This window comes from Ctenocephalides felis, unplaced genomic scaffold (assembly GCF_003426905.1).
Source record: "Ctenocephalides felis isolate EL2017-DRISC unplaced genomic scaffold, ASM342690v1 CF-g0.4_SCAFFOLD_03572, whole genome shotgun sequence".
Taxonomy (NCBI): domain Eukaryota; kingdom Metazoa; phylum Arthropoda; class Insecta; order Siphonaptera; family Pulicidae; genus Ctenocephalides; species Ctenocephalides felis.
Window position 1 is genome coordinate 18,536,158 of NW_020539726.1, and position 22,078 is coordinate 18,558,235.

The 22,078-nt window shown below is 27.9% G+C and overlaps 3 protein-coding genes across 5 annotated transcripts in view; 2 read left to right on the forward strand and 1 right to left on the reverse strand.

Annotated features, from left to right (window-relative positions):
• The window catches only part of LOC113388196 (valine--tRNA ligase), a 33,695-nt gene extending 14,246 nt beyond the window's left edge, over nucleotides 1-19,449 (forward strand). The window contains exons 3-14 of the mRNA XM_026625597.1: nucleotides 15,172-15,324; nucleotides 15,588-15,681; nucleotides 15,754-15,982; nucleotides 16,209-16,388; nucleotides 16,662-17,049; nucleotides 17,284-17,530; nucleotides 17,650-17,880; nucleotides 17,973-18,425; nucleotides 18,507-18,704; nucleotides 18,764-18,881; nucleotides 19,004-19,317; nucleotides 19,381-19,449. Coding sequence (XP_026481382.1) covers nucleotides 15,172-15,324; nucleotides 15,588-15,681; nucleotides 15,754-15,982; nucleotides 16,209-16,388; nucleotides 16,662-17,049; nucleotides 17,284-17,530; nucleotides 17,650-17,880; nucleotides 17,973-18,425; nucleotides 18,507-18,704; nucleotides 18,764-18,881; nucleotides 19,004-19,317; nucleotides 19,381-19,449 — 2,674 coding nt within the window. The remainder of the gene's footprint in view (nucleotides 1-15,171; nucleotides 15,325-15,587; nucleotides 15,682-15,753; nucleotides 15,983-16,208; nucleotides 16,389-16,661; nucleotides 17,050-17,283; nucleotides 17,531-17,649; nucleotides 17,881-17,972; nucleotides 18,426-18,506; nucleotides 18,705-18,763; nucleotides 18,882-19,003; nucleotides 19,318-19,380) is intronic.
• Nucleotides 11,484-13,276, forward strand: LOC113387549 (COP9 signalosome complex subunit 1-like). Of its 3 annotated transcripts, XM_026624883.1 has the most exons (3): nucleotides 11,484-11,546; nucleotides 11,656-11,738; nucleotides 11,798-13,275. In XM_026624883.1, the coding sequence occupies exons 2-3, from the start codon at nucleotides 11,700-11,702 to the stop codon at nucleotides 13,181-13,183; spliced, it is 1,425 nt and encodes a 474-aa protein (XP_026480668.1). In that variant the 5' UTR covers nucleotides 11,484-11,546; nucleotides 11,656-11,699; the 3' UTR covers nucleotides 13,184-13,275. The 3 variants fall into 3 exon arrangements, with proteins under 3 accessions (XP_026480668.1, XP_026480669.1, XP_026480666.1); XM_026624884.1 differs by lacking the exon at nucleotides 11,656-11,738 and having other exon boundaries at nucleotides 11,497-11,546; nucleotides 11,798-13,276; XM_026624881.1 differs by lacking the exon at nucleotides 11,484-11,546 and having other exon boundaries at nucleotides 11,558-11,738.
• A 692-nt stretch (nucleotides 19,450-20,141) lies between the features above and the next one.
• On the reverse strand, nucleotides 20,142-20,725 carry LOC113387848 (guanine nucleotide-binding protein subunit gamma-1-like). Its single transcript, XM_026625230.1, has one exon. The coding sequence runs from the start codon at nucleotides 20,563-20,565 to the stop codon at nucleotides 20,353-20,355; it is 213 nt and encodes a 70-aa protein (XP_026481015.1). The 5' UTR covers nucleotides 20,566-20,725; the 3' UTR covers nucleotides 20,142-20,352.
• Between the last annotated feature and the right edge of the window lie 1,353 nt (nucleotides 20,726-22,078).

Genomic DNA, 22,078 nt, shown 5'->3' on the forward strand with positions numbered 1-22,078 from the left:
AAGAAGTAAGTTTACAAATCTTTTATATCTATTGTTATGAAAATCACATCATAATTTAATCACAATTAATTTCTCAAAATGCATCATTGCATTAATCTGCTCTGCAGTATCCGATTCGGTAATTTCATATTGACATGATACTGAAATAAAGAATGCAACAATTTTATATTTTATTAACTGAATTATGTCGCTATGAAAAATGTTTGATAATATTTAATGCAAATATTTTCTGATGCATTCCTTTAGAATGTTCATTGATCAACATTCTTTTGGAATATTTATTAATAAGATTTAAATTGAGATTACATTCGATAAGCGACAAATTTCTAATTAATGAACGATTGAGTTTCAAACGGTTTTGATTAGATTTATATTTACTTTCTATAAATAATAATTAGTTCCAGTAATGTCTTATTAATAGAACAAGTCTAATATAAATGCGGCATACCACACATTTGCATGTGCGAATATAGAATCATAGTATTATTTTTATAGCCTTATGATTTGAATTATTTCTATCTATTATAGCTAAATTATGTAGTAATATATATAACAAAAACAACCTGACTAAAATAACAAATTTTATGAATTCATAACAGTATTTATGCTTCGTTTAATTCAAATATATTATATCTTACTATAAGTAAAAGTGAACTTAATGTAAAGTATATAAGTACACATACCCATTACTCTTTTTATGTATTAATGCAAATTTGATAATATTAACAAAAAAAGAAAAGGAAAGCATTTTTTCTGAAATGTATGTAAATAGGAATCAGTATTTTTTTAACAATTTATCTTTTATCTCATTATTAGCAAAATAACAAAAAAAATCAACACCTTTTACAACTAGCTGATAAGAATAAAAAAGTATATGAATAGTAGCGATTTATTTTGTACGACTTTTTATCACGAAGTTAATTTACACTGAAATTTTAAACAAATCACAACTTTATAAAATGAAGTTCAAAAATACATTATAGAGTAATCTTATTTACATAATTAATATTCGTTTCATTCATAGTGCATATATGAATATATACTCATATGATATGAGTTGATATTTAAATATATAGAACAAAAATCGCCGACTATTGATTACTATTCTTGTAAGTCTTGAAATTTGACAAAATTTTGATCTTTGATTTGATAGTCAAAACTTTATTTAAAATATTATAGGCTTATGAGAAGTGAATTGTTTAAAAAAAAAGTGGCAAGCAAATTTGACCCGTATTTATTTATATATGCATTATGAATGAAACGAATATTAATTATGTAAATAAGATCACTCTACAATGTATTTTTGAACTTCATTTTATAAAGTTGTGATTTGTTTAAAATTTCAGTGTAAATTAACTTCGTGATAAAAATAAGACAATAAGGTTTATACCTTATATATCCTTATTGTGTTGTAAGTTGATATTTAAATATATAGAACAAAAATCGCTGGCTCGAAATTAACATCCGAGCTATGGTTTCTCAGCAAAACTTCTAAAAATGACCCATAAAACCGGAATTGCAAAGTGCGTATGTGTGAATTTTTATAAGCCATATGATAAATAACATTCTTGGATGATGTTTATTTATTTAGCTGCAATCAAAGGATTTCTTAACTTTATTTATTAAAGACGCATTACAAGTACGCTATTGCACAATTAACCCTTTCCATTCGGATGCCGCCGCTCCGGCATAATTTCTTGGGTAATGTTTATATATTTAGCTGTAATTAAGAGATTTCTCAGTTTTCTTTAGAAAAGACGCATTAGAAGTACGGTACGCTATTGCAAACCTAACCCTTTCCACTCGGATGCCGCCGTTACGGCGGTAAAATAAGTATTCATTTCGCAATTAGCGAGTCAAAATTTTGAAAAAAATAATAATGATTAAAATTTTTGACTGTGAATCTAATCTACAAATGGTTCCATCATGATCAGGATTTGCTGACCTCAGCAAGTTTGCAATTGTCACGAGTACCGAGTATCAGGGAATAAAGATAGTAAATATTTCTGAAAAATATTGCAGCTTATTAATAGGTTAATTAATTAATAGGTATTTTATCGTATTTTTTAAACAAAGTTGGCAAAGCGGTAGAATTCACAATAAACACACATATATTCACAATAAATATGTTATACCGGGATAATCTGTAGACGACTGTGGAAATTCCGAATGATCAAATTCATCAAGCGACTGTTATTTAATTTGGCAATTGAAGTATATTTGTACCTCCATTATGTTTTTTTTCTGCATCAATTATAAAAATACGTTTTATTCAAAATTAAATTAAAAATTTTGAAGACAAAATATCACAATTATGGACAAATTTCATGCGATGTTGGCCAAGTGCATCTATGTGCTGGACTAAAAGGTGAATACAAATGCTTCAAATTTGGCAGGCAGATTGCATAGCTACTCCATTGAAACCATATTAAATATTATAAAGATATTTTATCATTTCAGATCTAAAATTCTATCATTACCTAGCGTATTTGCAGTCGTAAAATTGAAATTCATTCCATAAAACTATGTTTATATACTTTAAATAATTGATATAGTTGCAATGGAGGTATATCTATGCTTATATAACTTATCAATTATTTCTAACGATTCAGCAAGCACTAATTTTGAAGACATGCGAGAAAAACACAAGAACTGCCACCGACAGCAATATCAAACCTTTGGCGCGCTCCTTTCAGCAGCCTGATTTGTCTTCTTCAGAGGTGGATCAGCAAACATATAGCATTCTTCGAATGATGATCCTTTCAATCCTGTGAAGGTCGTATGATAGTTGTATATTATCTCGTTGTCCAATTCTTTTTCATCAAATTTATTTGGACTCTTTCTGGCCTCGTTAACAAAAAATTCAGCGAAATACTGAGCAGCCTGAACTGCGTGTAAGGTGTGAGAGATATTCCTGTTGGGGACCCACTCGTAAATGTTCTTCTCTGGATGGAATTGGACGCCGTAGAATGGATACCTGGAATAATCACATAAGGTAAACGATTTGATTTGATTTATATTATTGCCTTAACAGTTATATAAGTATCTACTTTAGTAAAGGACGACGTTGGAATACATTTCCAACTTTAGAATTTGTTCACAAAAATGATGAAAATTCTTCACTTTTTGTAAGTAAAAATTACTTGAAATGTTTTGTTGAACACTTTTTTTGAATATATTATATAATTATTACCTTACAGATTCAATAGAACTAATAAATTCAAGACCATTCCAATCCTTATTCACTGATAAAACATTCCAATCATGGTCGATCTCAAACTTTGTCAGATTCTGCAATTTTTAAGTATTCAATTAAAGCATATCCCAAAAATACCCAAGATAAGTAAAAAAATATTTATTAATCATATACTAAAATGAAAATATTTAATGGTTTTCAAATATGCACATTATCATGGATATTGTAATTCATGATTAATCCAGATTAATATTTCAATAATCGGTAAATTTCATTATCTTGATTTTTTTTATTAATAAACAATCATTAACAGTAATTTTTTTACCTGTTCGGTAACACAATACTGATGAAAATTTGCAGTTATTGGTTCATTTGCCAAACTTTGCATAATATGCATCGGAGCACGGCTAAACATTCTACTTTGACCATAACCTGTGAAAGTATTGTGAAGAAATATAATATATTGAATATACATGATCACATAATAATATAGTTATAAATAAAAAAGTTTTTTACTAGGCGTCAATCCAGTTATTAAAAAATAAGAACTAAGTTGTGCTTTTGAAAAACTTTTAATCACAAAATTAAAAGAATTTTGAGCAAAAATTCAAGCAGTTTTGAAAATAATGCAATCTTGAATATATTCAATCTTTATCATTTGGTTTAAAAAAAAACTTAAAAATTTAGAAGTAAAATTGAAATTTGAACAAACAAAATTTTCCACCCTTGCACAATATATAATAATATTTGAGATATGGCAAAAGATTTCAAAAACCAAAAAGATCTTAACAGGCATCTATCCAATAATATAAAGCTATTAAGAAGAAAAACTAAGATTTTTTTTTAAAAGTGTAACAATATAACATTAGCTGAAAACAAACAACACAAACTTAGTTTTTCTTCTTAATAACTGCGGATGGTTCATCCAGGATATTTGTCTGTTTAAAAACTTGTTCTCTTATTTATATATAAATTTAACCCTCTCTTTAACTAATTCCTCACTTTTAACTTATAGATTATATTGTAATCTAATAGTTAAAACTAGCAATAATAATAAAAAATATACAATAGCATCTTAAATATTGTTAACAAATGTAACATTACATACATATATAATATGAATGTGTGTACATAACTTAAGTATTATTATTACTGTTCATATATATTATTGACAAAATAATAAGATTTTGATTCTATTGACTGACAATAAGAAGCATGCTGAAAATATCTTATTTCTTATATTAGTACATATTTATATAAAAAGTTTTTTTCCAAAAAGTTAAATTTCTACTAAAAATTCTGAACCACCTCTATTTAAAAAATATTAGAATAATATAATAATAGTGGTTATTTTTTGAAAATAAAAAAATTCAATAAGTGTAAATAACTTGTAAAATTAAACGCTTTGTTTAATAATTGCGTAATATGCGTGCGAATGTACATTATTATCTTCGGTAAGTGAACAGATAAGATTAACCAATTCAAAAACTAATTGTACTTCATAATTAATTTTAAATAAATATATAAAACGCTTTAATATTAAACATTAATTCAAATTAACTACAAGAATGTAATATTTTATGTATTATAAATAAAATTAAATTCACTAATTTATATCGTATATTGATAGAATTAAAATTTTTGTCATTTAAGCAATGGAAAATTTGTTGATTTTTTATTCAACTATGCAATAAGCCTTTTGTTGTGGCGGCGAATAAAATTAATCAAAGCACTTTCATTTGATCAAAATCACGAATTGATTTAATATAATTAACAATTGAGACGATAAGATAAACATAAAATAGAGGTTTCTTATCAAACAAAAACAACATTGACATAGTGATTGTAATATACAATTACAATGATTTTATTACAATTACAATGATTAAATAATATGCATGAATGTAATTTTTTCATGTAAAGAAATTAAACTGTATGACGAATCCGCTGATTTTTCTTAAATAATTATGTTCAAATTTATCAGGAAAAATATTTATCAGACATAAAATTCAAATCAGACCATAATTTCAATTTTATCGCTCTTTAAATAATAGCAACATGACCAAAACGTTTAAAAATCAAACATGCATATAGAGCAAGTAGTCTACTTGCTTGAAGTAGAAATAGCGAAAGTTAGTAATATAACTATAGTAAGGATATTTAAACTTTTTTTTAATTAAAATTTCACTTAAAATTTTGAAGCAAATAAAATCATTAATTTACACTTTTTATTCTTCTTTGAAACAGTGTGCAATTGAGTGTTATTAAAAATTTTCACTTGCAGTTTGCGCATTTATTTAACATAAGTTATTTGAATCATATACCTTGCTTATAACAATAACAATATTCAATATGCTAAAAACAGCTGATATAAATATAATTATAATTTATAATTAAAAATGAAAAACTATTTGAGCGCTTCTTATTTGTCTTTTTTAGGAAACGACCTCTCGCTTGCATCTAAAATGTAGATACGGCATTTATGTTTGTACTTTTATGCTTTTGATTCTTTATTTATTTATTTATTTAAGTTTATTTTATTTTCTTTTCTTTTTGTGTTGTTACTTCATTTATAATTCACTATTTTTATTATGTATTTAGATTATTAGTTAAGCTTCTTAAAGTCACCTAGATTACAAAAGCATCTTTTCAATCAACACCAAAAGGAATACCAATGGGTGAACTCTATTTTGGTCTTAACATTACATATTATTAAATGTCATTCATAATTATTAAATGATTTGTATTTTTAAAACAGATTGTAATTGAATCTTGACAAATAAAAAAAATACTTGTCTTTTATGAAAATTCACCTTCATTTACTATTTCATTTTCTAAAAATATAAGTTTCTTACCTTGTTTAAATTCTAAAGGCAGTGGCTGCTTACTGGAACTGCAATGAGCTCTATTTTCTCCATTTGAATCTAAATATAGAAGCAGTTCAAAACCAAGACAAGTGCCCCACAAAGGCATATACTGCCCATTGTCGTTCATTTCCTTTGCAATATCAAAAATATGTCGTCCAGCATCTGCGTATCCATCGGATTGATTAAACCAGGTTGCGCCACCAGGAAACAGAACTCTAAAACATAAAAATAAAAATTGAGGTTTAACAAATCAATATTTTCCTTTTTTATTAATTAAAATATATGTTCATACATACAACATACTGTAATCTCAGTCAGACAAATTGTTTGGTGAGAGACATCACATAAATATTTTTACAAAAAGCCATAATAGTTTATTCTCTAATCTATTTAAAATTTATAAACATATAAACATATAAACATAGGAACAAACATACATATATACGCAAACAATATATACAAAAATTAAAACAATAGCAGTAATCAATATAATTTAGTTCATCTGTAATGCTTTTAATTTAATTTTAGTTCAGTTAAATCTGTGATTGGCTTTATTTCATCCGGTATAGAATTCTTGAACAATGTGGATCTATATAAGGAAACTCCTTTTTTATTATAATTTCTGTAATGCTGTAATGCCGGGGTCATTTACACTTGAAAACATATTGCTATCTATAAGAGGAAATTTTTTTTAAAAAAAATCTCTTTTCTCGATAATTCTATTTTTACTGGTCTTACTATATATTTACTTGAAATAATATATGCCTAACGCATTCTATTAATAAAATGACATCTAAGCTGTTAAACCTTATTTAATTTGAAATTATCATAAACATTAATAAAGCCATATAAAAATTGTTATTTTCTTTCAATAATGAAAAAAAGTTTAGTCGCTTGCTAATTGAACAATACTTTCATATTGAACAAATATTTTTGAAAATACATTTAAGTGGGTGTTCTGGTCTAGAGGCATGAATTTTATGAGTTTTATTGAATGGCCATAAAAAGGGCAAACAATATTTTTACTACATTTTTTACAATTTATAGTAATGTTGCGAGAATTTGGAAAAGAAATAAAAATTAACAATGATCGTAAAGTTTTACTTCTAGAAAGTGATGAAGTGTGGGGGGTCTCAAAATCTGAAGAAATATATATAATATTTAATTTTAAGAAATATATTTATTAATATATTAATATATATTTAATCTAGAATAATGTTACAATCGTTTGAACTAAAAAAAAATTACAACTTTTTTTATGTTCTCGAATTTTTTAAAAATAGTTAAAATCGGAATTTGAGGATGAGCGTAGTTCATACAGATGAGATTTCTATAAAAAAGACTCTGTAAAAATTTCAAGTAAATCGATCTAGTAGAAGTTGAGAAATCGTGGGTATCATCTCGAATAAAAACAATTTCGAGGTAAACTAGTTTAAAGTTTTGCAGAGGAAGGAAACAGAACAAAAGATTATATCTTGGTCAAACAGCCTTATCTTCGAAAATAATTTGAATTTTAAAAAATCCTCTTGTAAACACATTCTTAAAGAGTTAAACTTTGAAAGTATAAAAAAAAGAAAAACGATTTTTTGAAAATTCTAGACCCTTAAGAAAAATATTTTAATGAAAATAAATAAATATATTTACCCGCTGACTTTGTTCATTATATCTTTGTAGTAGTCTCTGTCTTTGTCGATCCTGAAATTAGTAAAATGAAAAAAATAATATAAAATCAAATATTGTAAATATTTTTGAAGTAAAACTTCTTTAGGCGCGATATGGGTGTAAAAGTTTCTTTAGGCTACACGGGTATAAATCCGTACAAATGCAACGAAAACGCCAACGTGAAGTTGAACACTACGACGCCGTAAGCGCTGATGTCGCGAGTATCCACTCCCGTCATGTCATGCGTAAGTCGAGCGCTAAACCCTATATGAACTTGCATTAATTGAATCACGTTTTTTATGTTATGTCCTCATGGAATAAGACTTTTCTTAGAGAATAAATGTGTCATGGAATATAATAAATTTATATTGAATTGAAAGTCTCGTTGAAGACAAAATAATATCTACTGCCACGGATATTTATGTAGGTTGCCATGCGACAGATCAACAATCATACATTCGTCAGCAGTTTCACAAAAATCGGTTATTGATACCGGGGGTTTGCCGTATGAAATAATTTTAGTTCTGAATAAATTTTACATTATAACAACTAATATTGATGTAAGTGATGGCTTAGCTAATGGTTGTGTAGGAAAATTAGTGTACATAGAACGTGGCGATAATGATGAACTTCTACGTTTACGGTTTGAATTTCCTGGTAAGATAGGTAACAAAATAAGAAGAAAGCTGCACATTATATTCAAACTCTTAATATCAGTAGGACAGCTGTGCCGATTCTCAGGAGATCTTCATCTATTCCAATGAATAGAAATAAAATCATATTTGTCAAAAGAAATCATTTTCCTTTAGTGTCTGCTTGTGCACTCACAATACACAAATCACAAGGTGGTACTTTTGATAAAATTGTATATGAATACAATAAAACACATAATCAGCAGCTTCTATATGTTGCATTATCACGAGTTACCAGCATTAATGGATTGTTCATCATTTCTAAAAACAACGACAAAAAATTTTATCATGGAAGAAAACGGCCAGCAGGATTAATGAACTTAAAAACTGAATTCCAAAGACTTTCAACTTGAAGATTAATAACACAAGAAGAAAAATTGAGTGAGATAATAAGTTTGAACGACATTTCATTGTTTTCCTTTAACTGCCCAAGTTTACGAGCTCATTGGCCTGATCTGCAAGATAAAGTGCTACAACGTTGTACGTTTTTGTTATTTTCGGAAACTTGGATTAATAATGAAGAACGAATTGATATTCAGAACTATTACTGCGTTACTCAATACAAACGATCGGACTCAAGAGCAGGTGGTGTAGCTGTCTATCATTCATGTTCAGATACTCTTCATAATGCGACTCCTATGCAGTTTCTTGCGCCAACGATATTACTGGATATTTCTAATGAAATTACACAAGTAGGTGATATTACACACACAGAATCAAACATTAATTATAGTCGTCCTTTACATTTCTCCCAATAAAAACATATCAAATATTATTAAATTTCTTCATCAGCAGTTACTTCATTTTTCTTATGAGGGTGCAAAACTTTTAAACACTAATCATAACGAGATACCATTAATTCTTGCTGGAGATTTCAATGTCAATTTTCGTTCAGAAGAATCTCAACCATTAATTGATTTTTTAAATAATAAATTTAATTTAACAATGAATAATTCTCCATTTGAACCAACCACAAGATATGGCACGACTATTGATGCAGTTTTCTCCAGAAATGTACATAGTTTACAAAGCAAAATTTATGTCTCTCATTTTAGTTATTACAAACCTATTATATTATATATGAAATATGATAGCAATTAATCTATCGATGTTGTTTTAAACTGTGTTATTGATGTTATGTGATTATTAATAAATGATTTTTAAAATTCAAATATGATGTTTTTTTTATTTTTATCTTAATTGCCTACTCATACAATATTAAAAGTTTTACTTCAATCGCGTGTGATCCTTACGCGCACTCTTTTTTTTTTCTTATTTTTCTCTATTTTATTTACAACTGTCCAGTTAAAGACATTTAATAAATTTGGGGAATTTGCAATTGTCATCCCTAAAGAGACATTGTATATTAAATGGACATGCTAGAAAAACAACTCAAAAGTTGTTTTCCCATTCGTTTAATATTGTAAAAATGAACATATTTTTTAAATTTATTAATATATTATTTATGTTTATGTGAATATATGTTAAATCTACTTGGCTTTAATAATAAAAATTTAATATAAATTTATAAATTACCATATCGGAACAACTCTAGCACCACCTCCTTCGACAAATTTAACATAGGACGCCGCAATGTAGCTCTTGAACTGGTCAGGATATTGCTGGTTCAGGCTATAAGCAATTTCCTGGGTCAGGATGCCCACGACGGGGGTCTCATTGACCTCTTCAACAATAGGTACCGCGGCGAAGGCACAAGAGGCCAGAAATATTGAAAAAGTATACAGTAGCAACATTGTGATATGAATCCAGAACTCGAACTAAGAGTTTATCGGCGATTGCGTGTTGTATTTAAAGGCGACCGTGAGCTCTCGAATTTTGAATGTGTAGTTGTGTGTATGTATATGATATGTTGGTGCAGACGAACGTTTATTTAAATTAATTTGTATACGTGCTTCAGAAATTCTTATGATGAATGGCTTGAAAAGCCTGTAAGGAATAGTTTAAATTAATTATAATGATTTATGTTTAAAATTTATATCTAACTGTGGTGTATGGCATTGTGCCTTAAGGCAAATTGCTGAAACTTCCCGTACCAAAAATTAAATTTGTAAGAAAAGATTAAATATGTTTCAAACTTTGAAAAAATTAAATTTTTGAAAAATTTTAAATTTTTGAAAAATATTTACTTTTTTGGAAAAAAAACTTTTGGAGAAAATTTTTTTTAGTTTGAAATATTTTGGAACATTTGAAATTTTTTCAAAGTAATCGCACTGCTTTAGCTGCATAGAGACGCAACATCAAAGCGCGTAAGCGCCGCGTCGCCGTCTAACGGACGAATGATGGTTACGAAACCCATAGAAATGTTAACAAAATTGTTACACATTATTAAAATTTCCATAAATTATCTGATAATTTGATGTGCATATGTCTAATGACCATTTTTGACCTCAAAATGGCATTTTTTTACTAGATCTCCGAAACCGCTAGAAAATTTAATCAATTCTTAGTCAATACAAGTACAATGTTTTTTAAATTATTAAAATCGCTCCATTCTCTTAAAAAGTACGTTACCGTTTTTGGCACTTTTTGCCCCGTATCATCGAAATACGGGGAAAACCTGCTAGACCTGCCTGTGTCAAAAACTAATCAGCACGTCTCTTTATTAATAAAAATCGAATATTTTTTTAATAACTGAAATCGGTTGAACCGTATTCTCGAAATCGTCAACGAAAACTTGTATCCGCCCGGACACCCACACATACACAAACACGAACATACACACACACATACATCAATTTTTTCTAAGATATTCCAAACTGTTCAGAAACCTCTGAAACGTAAAGATATATAAAAAATTTCATTTTCGATTTTTTTACGATTGCTATAACTTGCCCTAAGAAAAGTTAATACAACTTAATTATAAAATAATATAATAATATTAATAATATAAAATATATAAGCATTTATGAAATGGAATCTACTCATAAGATCTGACAAATATTTATCTATAAAATAAAATATTTGTGATATCCATACGAAATATAGGTACGCATATTAATAATTCAAATTTAACAGTTTTACCACGTTTTTCGCGAATACCAAAATTCGGGCTGCCAACAAGGCAAATCTATAAAAGTCAAAATGCCGATCCAGAATGCATTATATCAGGTACATATTATTTACGTTGAATGTTTGTTTGTTTAGCTATATAAATCAAATAAAAACTTTAAATGATATTTATCTAATTGATTTTAAATTTATCTAATTATGTTAACAGTGTATTGTAAGGTTATGATGACTGAAATGTCATTTTGCGTGTGAATGAAATTCGAGTTCAGTAGAAAAGCATTTGTAAATATGGTAAGATATTTTTATCAATATATTTTTTTCTGTTTTTTTGAATCATTGTTGTTTTACAGAATGCGGTAGAACCTATGCAAATCGACGCCCCTCCCGAAGATAACGAGAATAATGAAGAAGAAACATACATTGTGGAAAATCCAACATTGGATTTGGATGCTTATGCTAGCAGCTACACAGGCTTAGCAAGGCTACATCGGCTCATTTACATAGCAGATCACTGCCCTTCATTAAGACAAGAGGCTCTGAAAATGGCTTTGATGTATGTCATGACAACCTATAACATTAACTTATACCAACACTTGCATAAGAAATTGGCAGAGACAGCGGGTCCCAATCTACCAGATTTAGCAGCTCAATCAGCATCCCAAGATATTCCAATCCTAGATATTCAGTGGGTTGAAACAAAAGGTAAAAAAGCAGCGTTGAAATTAGAAAAACTCGATACTGACCTTAAGAACTACAAATCTAATTCAATAAAAGAGAGCATTCGTAGAGGCCACGACGATTTGGGGGATCACTACATGGACTGTGGTGATCTATCAAATGCTCTAAAATGCTATTCGAGGGCACGTGATTATTGTACTAGTGGAAAGCATGTTCTTAATATGTGTCTAAATGTTATTAAAGTATCTGTTTATCTTCAAAATTGGTCCCATGTTTTAAGTTATGTTTCAAAAGCTGAAAGTACTCCAGATTTTGCTGAAGTTTTGGGTAAGGATTTAAATCAAATGATCACAACACGACTTAAATGCGCTGCTGGGCTTGCTGAATTAGCTACAAGAAAATATAAATCTGCTGCTAAACATTTTCTTGCTGCTAGTATAGATCATTGTGATTATACCGAATTGTTGTCTCCAAGCAATGTGGCAATATATGGTGGGCTGTGTGCACTTGCTACCTTTGACAGGAAAGAGTTACTAAAAAATGTCATATTTAGTAGTTCATTCAAGCTATTTCTGGAAACTGAACCACAACTAAGAGATATCATTATTAAATTTTATGATTCTAAGTATGCCTGTTGTTTAAAGCTGATGGATGAAATTCGAGACAATTTGTTATTAGATATGTATCTTGCCCCTCATGTGAACGCACTGTATACTCAAATTAGGAATAGAGCATTAATTCAATATTTTAGCCCTTACAAATCTGCAGACATGCATAAAATGGCACAAGCTTTTAATAGATCTGTAAGTGCTCTTGAAGATGAATTGATGCAACTCATTTTGGATGGACAAATTCAAGCCAGGATTGATTCCCATAATAAAATATTATATGCCAAAGATGCTGATCAGAGAAGTGCAACATTTGAACGAAGTTTAGCAATGGGACGTGAATATCAAAGAAGAACGAAAATGCTTATTCTTAGAGCAGCCATGATCAAAAATCAAATACATGTTAAAGTTAGTTCAACGGCTCCTGCTAGTTCTCTGGAACAATTATAGTCATTACATGAAATTTTGAATAGTTTATTGTAACATTTTATGAATTATTTCTTTGAGCATAACACCGCAAAACTAAATTGTACAAAAGCTTTTATTTTATTTTTCTATCCATAAATTTATCATTTTCTTAAAATTTATTAATTATTGAAATATAAGAATTTGTATCATACGTATTCCTAATAAATTATTAAACATAAAAGCATATTTTACTAACAATAAGTTCATTTATTACTAACACAAATTTTTCAGATTTGCTGTTTCCACTTGCAAATGCAAAACGTTATACTTAAAATTGAATAATAGGAGTTATTTTTGTTTGAGAAATTTGTGTTATTATTATTCATAATATGTGTTATTATTGTTCATATTATTCATAATATGAATATATTATTCATCACATGAGATGATAGGAAACAGATAAAAACGGTGTGTATGGCATCGCGCCTCAAGGCAAATTGCTGGAACTTCCCGTACCGTAACGAAATGTTCGAGGAATATTAAATGTTTTCAAATTGATTATTATAAATACTGTAACAATGTCGAAAATTTATAAGAAATATATAAACTGAATTGCAAAGTTGAAAATATTTGTTTAAAGTATATTAGCATTTAAGTCAGAATTACAATTAAAATCTGAATTATTTTCGATATACAAAAAAAGACATTGTTTGAAAGAAAAAAAAATTTGAAACAAAAAAAATTTTTTACCAAAAGCAATTATTTTGTTAAAACAAGCAGAAAGTTTTTTGGATCATTCAAATCGGACGCTTAGTTCTCTCAAAAACTGCCTTTACTTGCACATTTAGCTCTGTAACTCCGAAACCACTGGACCTGCCTTTGCCAAAAACTAATCACCACTTCTCCCCGTTATTACGAATTGAATATTTTTTGGATCATTCAAATTTGATGCTCCGTTCTTTCAAAAACTCGATTTCTATTTTCTGCATTCTTTGCTCCGTATTTCCGAAACGGCTGAACCGTTTTTGCCAAAAACTAATCAGCACATCTCCCTATCAATAGGAATCGAATGTTTATTGAACCATTCAAATCGGTTGATCCGTGCGCCCGAAAACGTGGACGGTAAATTGTTTCCTTGCATTTAAAAAAAGGAAAAACGGTTGGCAGCAAAGTTAATGAAACAACTTCATTTCAAACTTCATTTTCATGTGTTTACAACACTGTAACTGCACAATTGCACATGACAGTAATTCATTTTTTAAAAACACTCAAATTTATTATGAAGTAATAAAAATAATGTGAATATATGAATTACATTATATTGACATTGGTGATTGCTTTTAATGTGAAGAAAATGACTTGAAATAGTTTACTGAACAATACACTAACATCCTACGGCAATCGTTCGTTTAACATAGGATATAAAGCCTTATCTAACCTTACTTTATTCATGTTTTTATTTACATAATGTATTCAATTAAAAACAAACAAACTGCATTAATAAATACATCAGTAGTAAACAATATTTACATATATTTGAACAAAAATCTATTTGGAATCAATTTCAGTCGTGCATTAAAAACTTCCTCTTATGTATTCGAAAAGGGTAATAACTGAATAAAGTGTGCTATATTATTTACTTTATAGTAATTCATTATACTCAACAGAATTGTCTAGTGGTTATAAACCAAAAGAAGTAGAATGTAGTACTTATTCGAAGACACCAGGAATATTTCCAAAAAATACCAATGGAAAAATATATAGTATGGTATTACCTCCGCCAAATATTACTGGACAATTACATCTGGGCCATGCAATTAATATCACAATTCAAGATGTGTTAGCTAGATGGTAATTATAAAAACCAAGCCTATATAAACCAAAAAAATATTTAAATTAAATTGGTGATTGGTTCATTTTGTATTGTGTTAAAATTGACTTTGTGCCAAGTTCTTATATGCATGTCATATTTGGATCAGATTTATTTATATAATTATTTTTCAATGTTTTCGATATATTATTTTATTTAGGTATAAATTAAGAGGATTTGAAGTTATGTGGGTACCTGGTTTTGATCATGCTGGAATAGCTACACAAGTGATTGTTGAAAAGCAGTTGTTAAAACAAATAAATAAGACTCGATCTGATATTGGAAGGGAAGATTTTATCAAACACGTGTGGAAGTAGGTGTGAGACTAACAAAATATATCAAGTTTAGGTAGTCAAATTATTAGATTTGCATGAGAGAACATACTTAAAATTATCAAGGAGTTTTAATATTAATAACGTTATTATTTTTATTTAAAATTATATCTTTTATCTTAAATTTTTTCATATCATTTCAATCACCATTTTGCTTGATGCTTAAGATTTATTCAAACAAGCTAAATATCTTTTTACTAATTACAATTTTTTTCGATATTTTCAATATTTGTTTAAATTTTAGTTGGAAACAAGAAACAAGTTCATCCATTAAAAAACAATTACAAGGCATGGGAACCTTATTAAATTGGGAAAAAGAAGTTTTCACTCTTGACTCTGTATGATTGTATATCATATAAAATGCATATATATTTTATAAATTTTTATATCAATAATATGATTCAATTTAGGATATGGTAGAAGCAGTTAACGAAGCTTTCATACGATTATTTGATGAAGGATTAATTTATCGAGACAATGCTCTTGTAAACTGGTGCTGTCACCTTCAAAGTGCCATATCTGATATAGAAGTTCAGTCTAAAGAAATAAAAGAGCCCACTTTTATAAGAGTACCTGGGTATGATAAACCAGTGCAGTTTGGAATACTTACAGAGTTTGCATATAAACTATGTGATAGAGGTAGGATTAAATACTGTACTACCATGCTACTATACCACCTTTATTTTAATAAACATCCACAAATGTTAAATAAAGTATTAGCTTTCAAAAAATTTATTTCCACATTAAATTCTATGATGTATTTAATTTATTTTTAAATAAGATGAATGCTAATTGTTTGATTGTTAAGTTTTTCTTATATATTTATTTCTATTGATCAATAAATTTTTTTAAATATTTTTTTAAGATGAAGAAATCATTGTTTCAACCACTAGACCTGAAACAATTCATGGTGATGTTGCAATAGCTGTTTCACCTAAAGACCCAAGGTATGCACATCTTAATGATGTTCAAGCCAAACATCCATTTCTAGATAAAACAATACCAATAATATTTGATGAAACTGTTGACTCTGATTTTGGAACAGGTATGTTGTTACTTCTAAAATACTCATACTGATCAAAAGTCCTAAATGAATTATCTTTATGATTATTTACTATGTATTGTCTATACCAATTTAATAAACTTCTTATATAAACAAAAGGCATGCTGAAGATTTTTTCCAGTTTTCTCAAATAAAAAAGTGGTGCAGATTTTTATTTTATCAAGATTCAATTTCAGACTTGATATAAAATTGATGAATGTATCATTTTCTATTCCAAATAATTGAACAATTGAACAATTTATTATTATTTAATAGGTGCAGTAAAAATAACACCGGCTCATGATGCCAAGGACTTTGAAATATCAAAGAGGCATAAACTTCCCATGATATCTATTTTCGATGAAAGAGGATATATGAATAGTAATTGTGGCAAGTTTGCAAAAATGCATAGATATGATGCACGAAATGCAATTATGAATGAATTAAAGGATCTCAATTTGTTTAGAAAAATTACAAATCATTCAATGGTTATACCTACATGCAGTCGAACAGGAGATGTAATTGAATTATTATCAAGGCCGCAATGGTTTGTTAATTGCCAAGACTTAGCGAAATCAGCAGTAGAAGATGTTAAAAATGGTGTTTTGGAAATAGAGCCAAAGCATTTTGAGCAGAATTGGTTTAACTGGTTAAATGGAATAAGGTACTTAAATTATTACTATATAAATCTGTTATAGTTAAAATAATTACTTTATTTTTACCATTTGAAATTACTTTGGTGTATGAGATTAATTGTAGTAATTAAAATTCTACCCATTTTGTTTTCACTTTGAAATTACTGAACTTTAGTGTGCTTAATTTATGTTCTAATTTTTTATATAATTGCTATAAATATATTCAATTAATTCCGTTTCTGATAGATCTTTTTAAATAATAGAGATTGGTGCATATCCCGTCAATTGTGGTGGGGTCATCAAATTCCTGTGTATGAATGTTATGATAAAAATAATTCTGGTAAGAAAATATTTGTAGCAGCTCGAAATGCAAGTGAAGCTGAAAATAAAGCAACTTCTAAATTAAATATATCTAAAGACTGCTTAGTTGTTACACAAGATCAAGATGTATTGGACACATGGTTTTCATCAGCTTTATTTCCATTTGCTGTTCATGGATGGCCAAAAAAAGTATACAAATAAAAAGATTTTATTTCTCTTAGAAATTTTTTGATAATCATATTTTGCCAGTGGTAGAAATTATTCTACTACTTATGACTCTTCTGTATAAAATGTTTATTATTTTACAGAGTCAGCAGTTAGAAAACTATTACCCTTTGAATCTTCTAGAAACAGGTCATGATATATTATTCTTTTGGGTAGCTAGAATGGTCATGCTTGGAAAAAAACTGACTGGCGTATTGCCTTTTCAAAAAGTTTTACTACATGGTATTATTTGTGATGTGCATGGCAGAAAAATGTCTAAAAGTCTTGGAAACACTATTGAACCTGATGATGTTATAAATGGAAAATCATTAGAAGTACATCAGATTTTTTTTAAAAAATAATAATTAATATTCTGCAAGAATTTTGTGTCATATATGACTCACATATTTTTCCCATTTTGTTGTAGGAATTAAAACAAAGATTGCAAAAATTTCACAATCAAGGATTATTTAGTGATGCAGAAGTGAAAAAGTCAATTGAAGGCCAAAAGAAATTATTTAAAAATGGTATTCCAGAATGTGGAATAGATGCATTGCGATATACTTTATGTTCTAAAAATATTAAATCACATTTTATTAACTTTGATGTTAATGAATGCCATGTAAACAAACTATTTGGGAATAAAATCTGGCAAGCTACTAAATACACAAAAATATTAGTTAATCTATGTAGAGAAAACAAAATGTTTGAAAATATAATATTTGATAAAAGTAACTTAACATGTATGGATTTATGGATTCTGAGCAAATTATCACAAATGATTACTAAAGTGAACACAAGTTTAGAAAATTATGATTTTCATTATGCCACTGCTGCTCTGAAACAGTTTTTGTACTCAGAACTTTGCGATGTTTATATAGTAAGTATTGCGTTCATTATCAACTATTATATATAAACTATATAAAAAGTTTTTATGATTCCTAACTTTGTTTAATTACAGGAATCAACAAAGCCATTTGCTAGAGACTTCAGTTTGAGCACTGTTTATAGCTGCCATACTCTTATATTAAGTTTAAATTTTGCTTTAAAGCATTTATCAATTTTTATGCCACATATTAGTGAAAAACTATTAGAAGCATTACCAGAGATAAATAATATTCACAGAATCGATTTGGGAACATTTTTTCCAAATAATGAGGTAAGAAATATTATATACCCTTGTATAAAATAATTTTTATAAATTCTTATATTTAATAGGTAAAGGAGTATAGTGACAATTTACTAGAATCAAATGTTCAGCTAATTTTAGATATTGTTTCAACAATCAGAAGAATTTGTCTTCTTCACAATATTTCCAAGAAACAGGATAAAAGAGGTGAATTTTTTAGTGTCTTTATAAACTCAAATCATTGGTATATGGGCTTGTATTTAAAATGTATCAACATACCAGAAATTCTATTGCTTTGTAATTTGAATTCATTTTTCCTCTATTTTCAGTTGTTCTGGAGATGAAACTAGAAAGTCCTGAATATCAATTTATTCATCCACAATTAAATGTTATACAAACATTATCAGGATGCAAAAATACAGAAATATCTAATCGAACTCCTGAAAATTCTCTTTTTGATACTGCAGGAGCATTTTGCTCTGTGCATGTCATTCCTAGTCAAATACCAGAAAGTACCAATCAATTAACAATAAATAAAAAACGCAAACTTATGAAGAAGATTACAAAATTGCAACAAGTAATTTCTAATGAAGGATATAGGGAAAAGGCTCCTAAGGATGTTCAGGATATGAACGATGATAAGGTATGATTTAAAATAAAGATGTATAAGAGATAATTTAAATGATCATTCCTTTTTTAATTACAGCTAAAAACTTTGTTAGTGGAATTACAAAAATTTGAAGCTATGGAACAAAATTGTTCTAATGTTAATTAAATAATATAATATTAATACAAATATTTTATATTACTGTTATATTTGTATTTTTATCCATCACTTTTAGAGTTATTCTTTTACATTTTATCTAGGTCTATGGCAAAAATCAAATTATATTTTTTGAGTTCTATAATTCCTTTTTACAAAGTAATATTTGATATTATTTTGTTTTTTTTATTAATTTCTTAATGTGCTTAATTTAATAATAACTTCTTGATAATATATTATCTTCATAATTGCTAAATTGCGTTATTTTAAGAAAATGAAAGATTAGCGAAAGCAGATATTTAAATCTTACAAACAATGAAATATTCATATTTCAATTTTGAAATGAAATCTTTTGAAATTTCTATTTATTTAATGTTATAATATAATGTTTAATTATATTTTTTATTTTTTTTGGAAGTATTATAGAATTGTGATTATAATTAAGGATAAGTAAATTTAAATTTTTAATGCATTTGAGTTCGAGCATTTACTAATATTTAATGATAATATTTTTATGTTATATTAATGTTTATTTGTATTCAAATTAACTTAATGAGCACGGTAAAGTCTATTTGCATAATGAAATTGTTAAAAAAAACACCTTTACTGATAATTTGTTTATTTAATAAGATCAAACAATACTCCAGATATACATGTATTATGGAACAATTTTATGAAATTTATAAAATAAAATTTTGCACAGCGTTAATATAAAACATGAAATACCTTCACATTAATCAGACAAAAATACATCAACCATCGATATTTTATTGAATTACAACAACTCCATTAATACATTTATGTGGTATTTAAATTTTTGGGCAGTTTCGCTTTATGATTTCATTGAGATACTTATATAAAGGTAAATTAATAAATACATAAATGATAATAAAATTCCACTTATTGCATATTGAATCAAATCAGGATGCAGGAAGACTTCTCTCTGAAAGGATTCACCTTTTGACTAGTAAATCCAACAAGCAAACAATCTTCTTGCTCATAGTCATTTATATATTTGACAATATCAGCAACTGCTTGAGACACCGGTATTCTTTTGACGCTGGCTTCCCTGCGGAGCTGTTCGGTAACAGCCCTCTGCTGCTGAAGGCTCGACACCATCATATCCATAGCGGCAGTCTCTGAGAGGCCTATGATGAATAACTTAATGCAGCTGGTTAAGAAGAATTTATTCCACTCCTAGGTGGTTTTATCGAATCTGATTTTCGATCCTTAAAGCGCAATTGATATCCAACTCTAACAAATTATCGCGTACAACCTTGTTCTGACGGATGGGTGAGTAATTTTGACAGTTAAAATGGAGGACGTCGTTTGCAGGGGTAATATACATGAATAAGCATCTTGAATGCAAGATGGTACGCGGTATGCATTTTTATACAGAGATAAATTCATAGATAAAAGAAGAGTATATTATGGAATATTTATCCTTTCAGTACTAAATAAATTTTATTAAATTACTACTTACCTAATCTTTAATCACAGAATAATTATTTTCATAGATTTACAAATTTTTATGTTTTTCCAAATATAAATAAAATTATTGAGTAAAAAAACACATTTCTGATAATTAACTTTCCGTAGAGTAAGTTATAGTAATTGCAATATTTTTTTTCCATATCTTTACGTTTGAAAGGTTTTTGAAAATTTTGGCATACTTACCTTTAAAAAAATTGATATATATGCGTGAGTTTATGTGTGTGTGTACGTATATTTGGATAGAATTTTTTGTCTACGATTTCAGACGCACTTATCAACCGATTTGAATGATTCAAATAAACATTTGATTCGATTTCTATTGAAGGAAAGACGTGCTGATTAGTTTTTTGGCGAAGGCAAGTCCAGTGGGTTCAGTCCCTAGACAATATAATAAGTCGTTTCAGTCGTTTCAGTCGTTCAGTCGTTTTAAAGATACGAGGCAAAAAGTGCCAAGAATGGTAATCCAGATTTTGTGGTAACAAAATACCCGATTTGATTAAATTTATGTGAAGGCAGATTTAGCGGTTTCGGAAATACAGAGAAAAACTAAAACAAAAAATATTTGGCGGTCAAAAATGATTATTACACATATGCACATCAAATTATCAGATATTTCATAGAGATTTTAAAAATGAGTACTAATTTTGTTACATTTTTTTTTTAGATTTCGTACCAAAATTTTTAATTTTTAGAGATCACTTATCAAAGAAAGTTCAAAATTGTTAATTTTTTTTTTTAATTTTTAAAAATCTACAAAATTTTATACTTTAAATATGAATTTTAAGTTTACAATTCAGTTTAAAATTGTAAAAATAAATTTCATATGCATTATTCTAAGAAATTTATCCTTATTGTAATAAAGATTCTTTCGGCAACTCTTATTAAGGTAAATATTCTTAAGAGGCACAACTAGTGTAACCGCCTAAAAACAGGTGATTTTTGGGAATTTAAATTAAAAAAAACTACTATATCAATCATTTCAAAATTTTAGTAATACATTTATACATGTTTTAAAAATACACAGTAAAATTTTTGAAGGAAAAAAATTAATATTTTTTAAGTTATCGTCGATCTCCAACGGCGCGACAAAAAAAGGCCCTTCACTGCTGGAGTGATTCCGGCTTTCTACGTGGATGAAATTAAAAAA